The 15,567-nt window shown below is 44.2% G+C and overlaps 1 protein-coding gene across 2 annotated transcripts in view; it reads right to left on the bottom strand.

The window, feature by feature from the left end:
• Positions 1 to 3,057: 3,057 nt before the first annotated feature.
• Slc26a4 (solute carrier family 26 member 4) overlaps positions 3,058 to 15,567 on the bottom strand; it is a 43,433-nt gene continuing 30,923 nt past the window's right edge. For both annotated transcript variants that reach the window (XM_005076232.4, XM_040743273.1), the window contains 8 exons: positions 14,037 to 14,106; positions 12,271 to 12,363; positions 10,238 to 10,333; positions 9,478 to 9,708; positions 7,543 to 7,597; positions 6,439 to 6,584; positions 5,617 to 5,700; positions 3,058 to 3,536 (listed from right to left, as the gene is read on the bottom strand). In XM_005076232.4, coding sequence (XP_005076289.1) covers positions 3,513 to 3,536; positions 5,617 to 5,700; positions 6,439 to 6,584; positions 7,543 to 7,597; positions 9,478 to 9,708; positions 10,238 to 10,333; positions 12,271 to 12,363; positions 14,037 to 14,106 — 799 coding nt within the window. In that variant the 3' untranslated portion in view covers positions 3,058 to 3,512. The remainder of the gene's footprint in view (positions 3,537 to 5,616; positions 5,701 to 6,438; positions 6,585 to 7,542; positions 7,598 to 9,477; positions 9,709 to 10,237; positions 10,334 to 12,270; positions 12,364 to 14,036; positions 14,107 to 15,567) is intronic.

Here is a 15,567-nt window from a genome sequence, read left to right on the forward strand (position 1 = left end):
CACTCTAATCCCAGTTCCCCCTCCTTCCCCTTCTCCTACTCCCCACCCACCTTCTCCTCAGCCCACCCCCATTTGCTTCTCAAGGAGGGTAAGGCCTCCCATGGGGAGCTAATAAAGTCTATCACCATGTTGAGGCAGGACCAAGGCCAAGCCCCTCTCTCCTGTGTCTAGGTTGAGCAAGGTATCTCTCCACAGGAAATGGGCTCCAAAAGCCAGTTCATGCACTAGGGATAGATCCTGGTCCCACTGCCAGTGCCCCCACAAACTTCCCAAGCCTACCCACTGTCCATTCAGGGGGCCTAGTTTGGTCCTATGCAGGTTCCCTACCTGTCAGTCTGGAGTCAGTGAGCGCCCACTAGCTTGGGTCAGCTGTTTCCGTGGTGTCCACATCATGGTCTTGGCCTCTTTGCTCATGTTTTTGCTCCTCTCTCTCTTCAGTTATACTCTGGGAGCGCCACAGAAGGGTTAGTTGTGGATCTCTGCATCTGCGTCCAGTGATGACAATTACAGTAGTCCTCAGTCTGATTACAGGGGCAGGCCAGTTCAGGTACCCTCTCAACTATTGATTAGAGTTTTATCTGGGGTCATCTTTGTGTGTTCCCCGGGAATTTCCCTAGTGCCAGGTTTCTCGATAATCCCACAATGGCTCCCTCTATCAAGGATTCTCTCCCTCTCTGTCCTTCCCCCAACTCTACCACCCATTCTCCCATGTTCTTGTCCCCATTCCCCTTTCTTACACCCCTCTCCCTTCCACACTCCCCCCCCTCCTATCCTTCCAATTTGCTCAGGAGATCTTGTCTATTTCCTCTTCCTAGGAGGATCCATGTATGTCTCTCTTAGGGTCCTCTCTATTAGTCTAACTTCTCTGGGGTTGTGGACTATAAACTGGTTATCCTTTGTTTTTTTATGCCTAATAACCACTTATGAGTGAGTACATACCATATTTGTCTTTCTGGGTCTGGGTTACCTCACTCAGGAAGGTTTTTTTTTTTTTTTTTTTTTTAGTTCCTTTCATTTGCCTGCAAATTTCAAGATGTCATTGGTTTTTTCCACTGAGTAGTACTCTATTGTGTAAACGTACCATATTTTCCTTATCCATTCTTCAGTTGAGGGGCATTTAGGTTGATTCCAGGTTCTGGCTATTATGAATAATGCTTCTATGAACATAATGGAGAAAATGTCCTTGTGGTGTGAGTGTGCATGCTTTGGGTATATGCACAAAAGTGGTATTTCTGGATCTGGAGGTAGATTTATTCCCAGTTTTCTGAGAAACTGGCATACTGATTTCCAAAACAAGTTTGTACTCCCACCAGCAATGGAGGAGCGTTCCCCTTTCTCCACATCCTCTCCAGCATAAACTGTCATCACTGTTTTTTTATCTTAGTCATTCTGATCAGTATAAGATGGTGTCTCAGAGTTGTTTTGATTTGATGACCAAGGATGTTGAGCAATTCCTTAAATGTCTTTCAGCCATTTGAGTTTCTTCTGTTGAGAACCCTCTGATTAGGTCTGCATCCCATTTTTTTTTTTTTTTTTGGTTTTTCGAGACAGGGTTTCTCTGTGGCTTTGGAGGCTGTCCTGGAACTCGCTTGGTAGTCCAGGCTGGTCTCGAACTCAGAGATTCGCCTGCCTCTGCCTCCCGAGTGCTGGGATTAAAGGCGTGCGCCACCCACGCCCGGCTGCATCCCATTTTTTAACTGGATTATTTGGTATTTTGGGGTCTAGTTTCTTGAGTTCTTTGTATATTTTGGAAATCAGCCCTCTGTCAGATGTGGGGTTGGTGAAAATGTTTTCCCATTCTGTAGGCTGCCATTTGTATTGTTAACTGTGTCCTTTGCCTTACAGAAGTTCTGTTTCAGGAGGTCCCATTTATTAATTGTTGCTCTCAATGTCTGTGCTATTGGTATTGTTTTTAGGCAGTGGTCTCCTGTACCAATGCATTCAAGGGAACTTTCCACTTTCTCTTCTATGAGGTTCAATTTGGTTGGATTTATGTTGAGGTCTTTGACCCATTTAGACTTGAGTTTTGTTCATGGCAATAGATATGGATCTATTTGTATTCTTCTACATGTTGACACCCAATTAAACCAGACTGTTTGTTGAAATGCTTTCTTTTTTCCATTTTCCATTTTTACCTTCTTTGTCAAAAACCAGGTGTTCATAGGTGTGTGGGTTAATGTCAGGGTCTTCTATTTGATTCCATTGGTCCGCCTCTGTGTTTTTATGCCAATACCAAGCTATTTTTATTACTGTAGCTCTACAATAGAGCTTGAAGTCAGGGATGGTGATGCCTCCAGAAGTTCCTTTATTGTACGGGTTGTTTGGCTATCCTGGGTGGGAGTACAAACTTGTGCAGCTGCTGTGGAAATCAGTATGATGATTTCTCAGAAAACTAGGACCTATCTACTTCAAGAGCCTGCAATGCCACTGTTGGGCATATACCCAAAGGAGGCACACTCACACCACAAGTACATCTGTTCAACTATGTTCATAGCAGCATTATTTGTAATAACTAGAACTTGGAAACAACCTAGCTGCCCCTCAACTGAAGAATGGATAAAGAAAATGTGGTGCATTACACAATAGAGTACTAACTTGCAATAAATGGACAGAACTAGAAAAAACATGCAGATCCAGAAAGACAAATACAGTTTGTACTCACTGGTAAGTGAATACCAGACATAAAGCAAAGTATAACCAGCCACAATCCACAACCCCAGAGAAGCTAGACCCCTTTTCCAGAAACAGATGGAAGCAGATGCTGAGATCTATAACTAACCATTGGGCCAACCTCTAGGAGTACAATTGAAGTGAGGGAGGAGCAGCGAATAACGTGAGCACAGGAGTCAAGACCGTGATGGGAAAACTCACAGACTCAGCTGACCAGAACGGATTCCACAGTGTCAGTAATGCCATTCCCAGGAATCCGATGCTCTTTTCTAACTTCTTGTGCACCAGGAACACACGTGGTGCACAGACATATGTCTGTGCACATATATACATATATATGTATATATATGAACAAAATACTCATACACAAAATAAATCTAAACAAAATATGTTTCAAAGATTGGTTTTATTTTTTTAAGCTCCTTAATGAGTACATTAGTACACAGATCTCAAGGTCAGTCAGGGTCCATCATCTTTCTTTGTAATTAGTCCTTCCTGGCTCGCCTGCCCATAAAGGCTGCTTAACAGGGATACAGTGTACCCTGTGGACACAGCAAACCTGTCATGGTGCCAGCAGCACTGAGCACTGTCACCAGGTCCCAGACATTGCTGATTTTCAGGGATGATTCTCATGGTTTTGGATATTTTAGAGCTAAGCTGTGTGTTTTCTGTATTAAGACATAGAAATGACCAGTGTTTCTTGTGTAAGGCCTAGGAAGTTTAAAAATGTAAATATTTTTAACATAGCAGTAAAAGGACGGCTGCTTAAGTATGAAGGAGTCAGTGCAGAGAACAGTTGCAGAGAACGACGGCCAAGCAGGTCTAGCAGTCCCTGACCACTCTCAGGAAGCAAGTCTACGCATGGCCTGTGGAAGAAAAGGGAACAAGATATTGACCAACTTAGTTCTTTTTAGCGGCACATTATTGTTTTTAAAATGTGTTTTTCTAGTATTGGTTGCTTGATCTTACCCAGGTATTATAATTTAAGAAAAAAAGGAAAGAAGACAATTTCAATTCTCATCATACTTCTAATTGCATTTTATAAAGCACTGATTACTGTTCATTAGGACACTAAGTACAAAACCCTAATCTTCTCATGCAGCCTGAAATTTTCACCACTCTGTATAACCAGATACTGAAATGAAACAGGTTTGTGCTGACTGAATAGCCAGTAGGTATCAGATCAGGAGCAGCTGAAGGCCTCTCTGGTTTCAAATCTCAACTGCTACAAAGCTTCATAACCTTAGCAGCCATGGCTGAGCGATCAGTCTATGTGGAAATTAGTAACTATCTGTTCCACGGTGTGGCAGCCACTCAAGTTTGTTTGTTTATTTATTTATTTGTCCATTTATTTCTTGGGAGTAAGATCTCTAGTCCAGATTGGCCTCAAGTTCCAAAAGTAGCTACGATACCCTTCAACTTCTAATCTTTCTTGCTTCCACCAACAAAGTGCTGGAATTACAGGAGTCCATTTATTCTGTGCTGGCAATCGAATCCAGGTCCTCAAAGGGTCATAAATTACAAAGCTTGAAGGAATTCTAGGTTTAATTATGACTCTCATAGGCTTACACCAGGCTTGTGATTTTCATTCTGACATTACTTTCTTCTGTGAAATTATCTGCCTGACTTTACTACAGGGGTTTGAATGTTACCCAGTACTTTTCATCAGGACCTCCAAAGCCATTGTAGCTTGCTTATCAGATTTGTCTACAAAACAGAGTCAAAACTGCTGATAAACTGAGCCTAAATGCAGCCTAGCAGAACTGAATGTGATCTTGCATTTGAGAGAGAAATCAATTGCCTAAGTATGAATGGAAAACCCAGGTCCATCATAGTTTGTGTGAAAATGCATGGGTCTTTCTTTGACTCCTGTTCAACAGAGCTCAAGATTTTGATGTTCCTATGATATAAACAGACATATGTTCTTTAAATATCTTGCTGAGCTCAAAATGGTCATGGTTACATGGTTTCCATGGCACCCTAACTACTTGTAGGTCCTCTTGTTGGCCAGTAAAACATTGACAGACTGCATGTCTGTGAAGACAGAAGAAACGGAAAAGGCCGCCTTGGGAGTCTGGTGGAAACAGAGGTACTGTCAATAAGCAATGGGCTGGCCCAAGGGAAGGAAGGCCTGTGTTGCTAGGCAAGCATAGCTGGGCGGTTATTACAGAAAGACCAAGTTCACTCTTATAGGCATAATTAAAAGGGATTTCTATCCATGGAAACTTCCTTTGAGAAGTCACTGGTTGCCAGTGTCTGGAAATTTTCACAGAGAATCTAAATTAAGCGAATCAGGTTAATGTAGGAGAGATTTGTGCATGGGCTGGGATATCATATTGTAGGTTTCTAAGAAATCTTTCAACTTAAAGTTCTTTTAATTACTTCTCAGCCTTTTGGCTAAGATCAAGTATCAAGTTATCTTATTTTTATTTCTATCCTTTGCTGATTTCATGAAAAAAATGACCTGACCTTCCATTGTTGCTCTCATTTCACTTAGATGTAAAACCCTACAGTTTACTCAGATTCCCCAAGGTCAGTCAGCTTTCCTAGGAACAGTGTGATGGCATAAGACCTGAAGCAGCCTCAGCTGGTGAAAAGGAAATGTGTAAGTCATCATCAGTCAGGTGGAGAACGGCGCTGTGTCCCCTTTCCCTACCCCATAGCCTTCAGTCTCTAGAAGAAGTGTGTTTTGTGCTCAGTATAAAATCAGAACTAGCCTATGGCTACCAGTCAGTGGTCATCTCTGTGTGCCTGGGATTAAAGTTCCCCAAGTCCTCGTCATCCTTGAGAAAATTTCCTTTCCATTTCTCCTCCTATGTAGTTATTCCTTCCAGGATGCTTTTTGGATTTTTCCCTGGGTGGCTCTTAAACTACTCACTGCTTGTTGACTCCATTTATTCAATATTAAATCCAATTATTTTTTATATAAGAAAATAATGACCATACCTCATCCTGAACATCAAGTTCTTCCTCATTCTTCTCTGCTTCCATCAGTTCAAGAGGATCCTTACAGTCTTGAATGAGAGTGATCTTGACAAAGAACACGCACAGTGTTTATTGGAAACACAATAGCATCCACTGTAACACACACCACTGGAAATGGTAATGTCACCTGTAGCCTATAGACTCCAGAGTCCTCTTCTCATTTCCTGTTCCTTCATAGTTCTCATCTTAGGACTTTCCCTCTCCCTTTTTTACATTTAAACTGGTCGAGTTTTCCACTGTACAAAGTACTTTTACAGCTCCCTTCTCTGCCTCTGAAGTATGTGCCTCTTAACAAGACAACCCCAGCCATGCGGCCGATACTACTTGTCTTCTGACAGCTAAGCTAAGGACACTTGGTACACTTTGAGCACACTTCGATTATATCACCATGTGCTGGTGACTGAGGACATTATAGGATCCCAACTTTAATTTAGTGGAATTTAATTTTCTTGGAGGAGTTGACCGTTTAGGACATTTTTGCTTTTTATAGATAATATATCATTTAGTAGAGGATTAAATACAACTTGCGTTTGTCTTGCTCTTTGAGAAGGATATTTCTAAAGCAATACAAAATATATACTATAGCTAAAATGCCATCCTGTAGTACTGGTTTAATGTGTGACCTCAAAATCTGTAAGAGCTAGCTTTGTTTTTCACCTAGGGTTAGAAAACTTTAAGTGGGATAGGCACTTACGAGTTCAACCAATGGCCTGCAAGCCAGAGGCCAGGCCTGCAAGCCAGAGGCCAGGCTGGCTTTCAGGCTAGACTGGGTGACATGTTTACCGTCTCTAGAAGGGAATCCTGGCTCTGCTGGGATTTAACTTGGTTCTTCAGATAGAGTATGGCGTCGTGAACGGTCAGAAAGAATCTGTCCTTCCTGATGCTGTCGTCGAAGAACCCACACTGCTCCATCTTTTCTAGCACATCGTCTGCAAAGGAAAAGGAGGCTTTTGTAACATCAAATGCTATCATTTTTTGGTAGCACCTTTCACTGTTTTCTCATTCCCAAATTGTGACCCTCCTCTAACATTGCTGTCTTTCTTAGCCGTCAACATGCAGAATAGTTATCCCACAGTTCATTGCAGCCTGTCTTGGTGACCCTTTTGCCAATCCAATGTTCCCATCCCCCAATAGCTGTGAACCTGGCTGCTGGTTCACAGCTTTCCCTTCTTTGGCCACAGGGAGCTGTCTAACTTGAAGAGACCTGCTGGGCGGCAGGTGCCCCCCACATACCTGTCCTGCATCCACTTACTGACAGTTGAGGGTATAAAGTGGGACTTTGCATAACCGCGTCTGTGCAGTCACTTGTGAAATCAAACTTCTGACATAAGGTGCTCAACCAGCTTCATCTCCTGTCCTGTCCCCCTTCCCTCACTCCCTCAACCACGTGTGCACAAATCCCTGTCCCAGGGCCTTCGAGAGAACTCATCCTAAGCCCTGGTGCCCTCCTCTACATACGGACAAGATGCAGAGACTCATGACCGTGGTGTTTCTTCTGTTCCAAGAGATCTTAGTGGTCTCACCTCTACCACCCCAAAACCATGTCCTCACAGGCACAACACCACTGTCAGAGACACGCGTCTATGCTGTGCCAGCTCTGTGGCACAACTGGAATCTCCTAGCTCAGAAATTCCCTAAGCTACTGTAATTGGTACAGTTGTTTGTGGCGATGAAAAGCTTTGGAAACAGCACACAATTATTTGATATTGTGATTAACGACATATTTAAAGGTAACTAAGACGGCATTGTCTTAGACATCTGTACTACAATACAAAATAGTTTTCTCTTAATTTTGTTTGGCTTTTAGAAGACCTTTAAACATTGTATATTCACATTCCAAGGGAGGAGGTGTGGGGCAGTTTGATAGATGTGCACACAGGCATTTACCTTGAAGCAAAGCAAAGTACACATTCACGTCAATTCTCTGAAATTCTTTCACAATCTAAAAATAGAGAAGAATTTAGGCATATTGAAACATTTGCTCGGGAGAAATGTCAACATTTCTATGGTTAGTCAAGACTTTGAGGGGAGCTTATTACTGGAAACCCATAGATATTTTCAGCCTTAGATGATGCCGCATATAAAGATGTATATGTATGTATCTTAAGAGACAGCACACCAGCCGGGTGTTGGTGGCGCACGCCTATAATCCCAGCACTCGGGAGGCAGAGGCAGGCGGATCTCTGTGAGTTTGAGACCAGCCTGGACTACCAAGCGAGTTCCAGGACAGCCTCCAAAGCCACAGAGAAACCCTGTCTGGAAAACAAAAACAAAACAAAACAAAAAAAAAACCAAGCAACAAAAAAAAAAAGAGACAGCACACCAAGTAAGGTAGCTCACGAAGGTAAAGCAAGGGACTTTTAATTCAAGGATTACATAGCAAGACCTGTTTTGAAAAAGACAGAGAAAGAACAGCATCCATTGTAGGGTAGGCAGCCATTCACAACACTCAATAAATATTCGTAGAAGGAAGGAAACAAGGAAGAAGTTAGGCTTCCAAGCAGTTCTTACTGTTACAAAAAGTAGAAGACTTATCTAACAGTAAGATCTCACTAGACATCCAGGTCTTTGTTTTAAATGTACCAGTGTCAATTATCTAGACTGGACTCTTGAACCATAGTTTTCTATACCATGTATCCCTCTAATATCCCTCAAAACTAAATGTGACTTTACAATGACCATTAAAAGTTTTATTTTTAAAGAATCCAGACCCTAAGCCTGTGAGCAACAGGAATTGTCACTGTAACATAAGCAACCATTCAAGCGTGGACCATACTGTGGTATTAGGCGTCTACAGTCATTAAACCAACTGGCCAGTGCAATCCCTAATGGGTCTGAGTCACTGCTCAGAGCCAGGTATACAGCAAAGAGCCAGCATGCGTTGTCAAAGGAGCGAGCAGACCTGCTGAGACAACAGGGCCTCACAGCACACTCTCACAGCATCTTGCCAAGTGCAATTACTTACCCACCTAGCACCCAGACCCTGGCATCAGTGTCCGCTCCTGCAGTGGCAGCACCCTGCTAAGATGAAACTAGACAGGAGCCTGCTTCCTGAAAACATATCTGCAGCTGGTGCCTTACCCTGCTGACCTCTCCGTCTGACCCTCTTGATACCTACCCAAGGCCCCATCTAAATCTGACTCTTGGGATCACCCCTACTGCAGTTGTCTGTGCTGGTGTTTACTGTTTGCCTTCTTCTCTACTCGGGCAACCACGCCTGCCTCCACACACGAGCAGTTAGCACATGCCAGAGCTGCGGAGGGTCTGCTGTCACTCCCGGCCTGTGAATGCTTGTGTCCTGCATGTGGCTCACTCTTGCCCTGACCTTGCTTCTTCCCGATGCCTGCCCATTGCTGTTCCACAACGAGTGGAGTAAACACTTAACACAAACTGTCCCTTCCCTTGTTTTCACGGTCCACTAACATTCTCAGAAAAAGGAAACATACTCAGAGCTAACATCTTCCCAGAGATGTCTGTGTGCCAGATACTCTTCTGAGTCCCTTACATGCATTGTTTATTTGTTCTTCGTGATACCTGTGTAGTAAATACCATCATTGCATCTATATGACAAAAGAGGAAGCCAAGACAGAGGCACACTAAGAAACTTGTTCTTGGTAGCAGAGGCAGGACTCTCCTCACAGAGCCTGACTCCAGAGCCATGCTCTATTTCCAAAAAGGAAGGGGAGGAAGGGGAGAAGGAAGGAGAAGAAAATTCACTTAGACAAACTACAGAGCCCTTTCACACAGCCAAGTGACCCATCCTACCACTTGATCATTGCCGGTGTCCCACGTCTATGGTAAAACAACCAGAAGCTCGCTCACCATTCGCAAGGACCTCACTCCTACCACATCCAGGAAAGACACGGCCGCACAGTCCAGCACCAGGCTGTGGATTGGCACTTTGGGGACATTCACTTTAACCGGGAGCTCAGAGTTCCAGTCCACTTGAATCTCAATTTCTTTGGTTGGGATATCAAGCTCCTCTGGCTCCTCAGCATCTTCATCGGGTTCAAAAGCATGATTTGAAGAGCCAGCATCACTTATGATCCCGTTCTGACAAAGAAAACACCACCAACTTCATTGTCAGTAATACCAAACACCTTTCACTAATTCATCCCAAACTGCTTAAAAGCCCTGCATGAACTATTTAGAAAACAAAACAGCAAGGGGACGCAGTGCAGAGGAATGGATGTTCCTGCTATCCGTACCTTGGTGCTCTCCAAGAAGGAAAGAAGAACAAGGCTTCTGGATGGTTGTGGGGCTTTCCCAAGAGATACAGGAAAGTCACCGTTCATGAAATTACCATTGTAGTTTTCTGGCACTGAATTCCTATCTTGTTCTCAGTAAAAAAAATAATGTTTAAAGACGGGTACAGATGCTCACTTTACTCTGTTTTCAGGGAGCTCTACTGGTTTCATTTACCCTTACCTTTCCCGGGAACCTACAGAACAGTTGTTCTCTGATACCCGTTTGTCCTCTGCCCTGTGCACCTGGGTACCAGATGGGGCGGCTTTAATTCTAGACCACCTAACTGCTTTCATCAGAGAAAGGACCTGGAAGGGAGAGAAAGATATGGCCTCACCTTTGTTGCCCTTAGTTGTCCTTTTTTGATGAGTTTCTGTATTCTTCTCAATGCTTTCAGCCTCTTATTATATACTCTAATGGCATCAAATCCAACCTTTGGAAATAAATGTCAGTCACTTAACATGTCTGGTTCTTCTTAAGGTCCCATGGTGTCTGTTATCAGAGGGGCTGTTTCTCCTTCATTGTGTGTGTGTGTGTGTGTGTGTGTGTGTGTGTGTGTGTGTGTGTGTGTGTGTGTACACATGAGTGCCAGTGTCCAAGGAGTCCTGAGGAGGGTGAACCATGCGGCTGAAGTGACATCTGGTTGTGAGCTCCCCTACCGAAGTCTATTCAAAGGTCAGCAAGTGCTCCTAACTGCTGAGCCATCTCTCCAGACCCCAGAATGCCTACTTCTTAAAAGATACTATTTTGAAAGAACCCCTGTCAGAAAGAAACAATTGTGAGGTCTAACGGAGTAGACTCCTTTTCACTGCCTGGCGTCCCGCCCACTAGAGAAGAGGAGGAAGCCTAGCAGATTAAAGACTCTAAGCCAGTGTAGAGGACACAATCGGGGGCAGGGGACTGTTTAGCTTTAAGTCTGTATTTTCTTGATGTTACAAAGCCACTTTGTTATGGGGCGGGGTGTGTTAGCTTCCCTTTGAGCTAATTTACTCTGGAAACAGGAAAATAGCTCTCAGAAGCAAATTGAAAGTTCCAAGCAGGTGTGTCACTGGAGATAAGAACCATTACCCCTTTACCACACTGGCGTTCCTTACTCTACTCCTGCAGGGCAAATCCTGCCCGCCCCTCTGCTCTCTCCTTCTCTCAGTTCCTGCACTCCACCCTGCGCACCCCTTCCTCACACCATTTGTTGGTAAGTTTTATGTCAACTTGACACAAGCTAGAGTCACTTGGGATGGGGGACTCTCAACCGAGAAAATGCCTCCCTATGACTGGCCTGTAGACAAATCTATCAGGGATTTCCCTGGGCAGCGCCACCTCAGGCCAGGAGTCCTGAGTTGCGTAAGAAAGCAAGCTGAGAAAGCCATGAGGAGCAAGCCAGAAAGCAGCAGTCCTCCGTGGCCTCTGCATTAGCTCCTGCCTGACTTCCCTCACTGAGGAAAGTAACGTGACAGTTCTAAGGCGACATAAACCCTTTCCTCCCCAAGCTGCTTTGGCCATGGTGTTTTATCCCAGCAATAGACACCTAAAAGACATCCAATGTCTGCAAGTAAAACTTCGTTTAGTAATTTCTTTTTAAAAATATTGTGTGCATGTGTGCATGGATGTACATGTGTGCAGGTACCCACGGAGCAGAAGGGATGCCAGGATCCCTTGGAGCTGTGTCTACTTGTATTTATGAACATTTGATGTGGGTGCAGGATGCAAACTCCTTTCCTCTGTAGGTCAGGAAATACTCTTAACAGTTAAGACTATTTCTTAAAGTAATAAACCTAATACATGCCAGCAAAAATACATATTTTATGAATGAAACTATTTTTCAAAAACAATTCTTCAAGTCATGGTATTGTTTTGAATAGCTGTATCTATCTATGAAAGGCAGCTGGATTCCCTTACCTGCCTTTGCTGGAGCAACCTGTTCACACAGCCTCTGGAACTCAGCAAACCCCAGCCTTCTGCATCTATGCTTCCTACCTGTGTGCCTCAGAGCCAACTCCAAATCCCTGCCATTCTCCCCCTCCCCCTCTCCTCTTCTCTCCCAGTTTTTTAGGTTATATGTATGGAGCATAGATGTTATGATGTAGTTGTTTATTCATTATGTATTTTGCTTTTGTGAGACTAGACCTAAGTCTGTAGCCCTGTCTAACCTATAACTCATTATGTAAACCACATTGGCCTCAAATTTACAGTAATTCTCCTGCCTCAGCTCTTAAATGCTAGGGTTACAAGTATGTATTGCCACACGGTGTCACAATATGATTTTTAATATCCACCCAGAGAACCAAGCCTAAGGCCTTATTCCTTGTTGGTCCCAATAAATGAGTGAAATCTGAAAATAAGTTAAAAAAACTTTAGGAATAAAATACTTACTGTGGACATGACACATTTCTTAAAACCATCAACATTGCCATAAAAAATGGGACTAGAAAATCTCAGAATCTTCACTCCTTCAGGCTCTTCAAGCTGGCATTTTAGAAAAGGAGGGGGTGAGAGAGAGAGAGAGAGAGAGAGAGAGAAGAGAGAGAGAGAGAGGAGAGAGAGAGAGGGAGAGAGAGAGAGAGAGAGAGAGAGAGAGAGAGAGAGAGAGAGAGAGAGAGAGAGAGAGAGAGAGAGAGAGAGAGGTTAAACAAGTCACCTGGAGTTCTGCCTGCCGGCGTGGCCCAGTTTCTCACACTGCTGGCTCCTCTGAGATGGGGAGTTAATGGGGTAAGAAGATGCTTGGAGCCAGAAGCTTGGAATCAGAGTCAGAACCAGAATCTCACAGGCAGCTGCTCCCCATAGGAAGAAAGCGGCTCTAGAGGCCATGTGGCTGGTCTCCAGCCTCCACTACTGACAGTTTCAATTTCGCTAAACTTTGGCAGAGGGTGGGGTGGGGGTGACAACAGGGATCTGGTGTGGGGGGGTCAGAAACTTAGTTTGTAAGCTAACAGAGTGGCCGATCCAGGAGTGAACCCCACAGTCTTAAGCAGTCACAGCTGTCTCAGTCTATCCCTGCCATATGAGAACACCTTGGCCCTGGAGACTCAGGGGGCAAAGTCTTGCCAAGACAGAGCTTAGAATCTGGAGCTCCCAAACTCACACTAGGTTTCCCTGCTAAGCCACAAAGCTGAGCAGTGGCACGGAGTGGTGCAGTTGGGCATCTCTTTTAGAGTCTGGTTTACAGGAGGCGGTGGGATTCTTACGTGAGCGTCGGAAGGCACCCTGCTGCTGTTTACATGGCTTCCTCGTCTCCAGCACCTGAATTCGCTCTTGATGACACTTGGGTTACAGAAATGCACTAGCTAACAGCTACAAGTGATGTTTTTAATACTAAGGCAAAAATCAGACCATGACTTCCCAGGGTTCACCTCTAAAATGCATACATGCTTATATTACATCATATATATGTATATATATATATATATATATATATATATATATATATATATATATATAGTTGTAGCCCTGGCTGCCCCAGAACTCTGTAGCTCTGTAGACCAGGCTGTCCGCGAAATCTCTGCCTCCTGGTGCTGGGATTAAAGGCGTGCACCACCGCACCGCCTGGCTTCTCTACTTTTTGAAGGTAAGCGTGCGTGTGTGTGTGTGTGTGTGTTCTGAGCTTCCTCCTCGTTTCCCCTGTGGCCGCTACAGTTCTGCTTGTGAGCAGCACCTAACTCTCATCGTGATGCACAGTTTCTCTGCTTTTCATTTCTTGGTTCATATATTCTTTCTTCCAATTCCAGTGATTTAAAAAAGCATCAGATAAAACCTTGGTGATTGAGAGCTGGAAAGACCTCTTCTTGAGTAAAGAAATCTTACAGAGACTTCAGGCCATCTCCTGCAGGTTATGGGTTACAGACAGGAATGTGACTTTCATTAAATGCCTGGAAGTAATCTGACTGCGTGTTATATTTAATCCCTCATGATCGCCCCTCATTTTATACCAAAATAGCATTCAACTAGTACAGTCAGAATTCCTGTATTCAACATATAATGAAGGGCACATTGAATCCAAAGACACTCCCAGTTTGCTGATGAACTTTCACAACAGACATCTTCTTGGCTTGCACCTAGCAAGCTAAAAGAGAAATCTGTTGGCTCCTTGAATACCAGGCTAGCAAGCCCTCCTGTGACAAGCGTCTCACAAAGGCACTTACGTTTTTGTAATGTGAGATACTTCTATAGATGTCTGTACTGGGGACACTTCCAAGGCTGTTCCATGATGGGCTGTAAGAAGGGGAATGGACATCAGGATTTTTTTTTTTAACAACAGTCACTTTTTTGACTAAAAAGTTAAAAAGAAATAGCAGCGATGAAAGAGAACATCATTCTGGTGTTTCAAACTCTGCCTTCACCGCAGATGACATTTTCCTGTATCTAACTCTGAAACGAACAGCTGGTGTTTGCGGGGAGCTGAAGAAAGAGGAAGTAACTGTGAGCCTCTGCTGATGGCTGGGAGATAATGAGCACTTGCTCGTGCATAACGATTATGGGGAAGGGCCAAGCTTTCTCACGTGGGAAATCGTCTGGAAGCCCGACCACAACTCTGAACGGCCAGCGCTATTATCCATAGTTTTATTAGTTCATAAAAAGATGCTCAGAGAGGAGTTAGAGAAGCCCCTGAGTACAGGACACACAGCTTCATCTTTAACACATGGGTCTGTGGCTCCTCCCACTTCTCTGTGATGGAGTATGGTGTCTGCAAGTGATCGGATTAGTCCTTGATTTAGAAATGGCAGTCTGGGTGAAATGAGTCCTGCCTGCTGACCAGACCGCTGATTTCCTGCCATCAGATAAATCCATGTTTCTCAGCTATGACTGCCGACACATGCTGAATGCAGCCCCTGGAGAAGGACTGTCTGTTTGAGGTCCTTTCAGCCTCGTGCTCTCTGGATCAACATTGCAATTCCTGGAAACTAAATACTGTGAAGGGCACTGCTTTTTGTTGGGTAGGATCCTGGTTACCACACCAGCAACTAAAGCGTACCACTAAGTTTTCCCTTGGCTCACAACAACTGAGCTCATTTTTAAGTTAAAGTTCCTAAGTTAGTCTTTCTCTTAAAAACAAAATAAACAGACACTGATCACACTCAGCACCAGAGGCGATGTTGTCTGCAGACAGCTTCTTCACTGTTCCCTAATAGCAAACTGGGCCCTCTGGAAGGTAATGAACCCTTTCATAACCCTGGGCTCCTAGCATGCTGAGGGAGGCAGCCACAGGCCTTTCAAGTAGATACCACCATGCCAGGGGAGGGGGGGGGGGAGGGAAGAGAGCTGGTGGGTGGGATAGGAGAGGTAGCCCATGCTAAAAAGCCAGATGTCTGGAAAGGCAAGGAAAAACTAAAGGGGGGGGGGGGTCTGTGCTCCCCCACGTCCAGATGGACACATAACAAACCATCTCTGCCGCAGATAATCTGCCTCCAGCTTGCCTCACCTGCCCTCATAGGCTGCCCCACCATATGACTCATCCCTGCAGTGCCCACTGAGCATATGAACTAATCTTATTTACTTCATAAATTGGGTGTGTGCCTCATTTGTCAGACTTGAATGAATCCTGGCTGTGATAACAATTTTAAAGCTCCCAGTTGCATAATGAGTTAGTTACTAGCTTCAAAAAAAGTAAAACAGGTGAGAGCACATTGAGGAGTTGATTTGTTCCGGATGCCCCGTTCTCTTCCGGATGCCCTG

Source organism: Mesocricetus auratus, unplaced genomic scaffold, assembly GCF_017639785.1.
Source record: "Mesocricetus auratus isolate SY011 unplaced genomic scaffold, BCM_Maur_2.0 Super-Scaffold_15014, whole genome shotgun sequence".
Taxonomy (NCBI): Eukaryota; Metazoa; Chordata; class Mammalia; order Rodentia; family Cricetidae; genus Mesocricetus; species Mesocricetus auratus.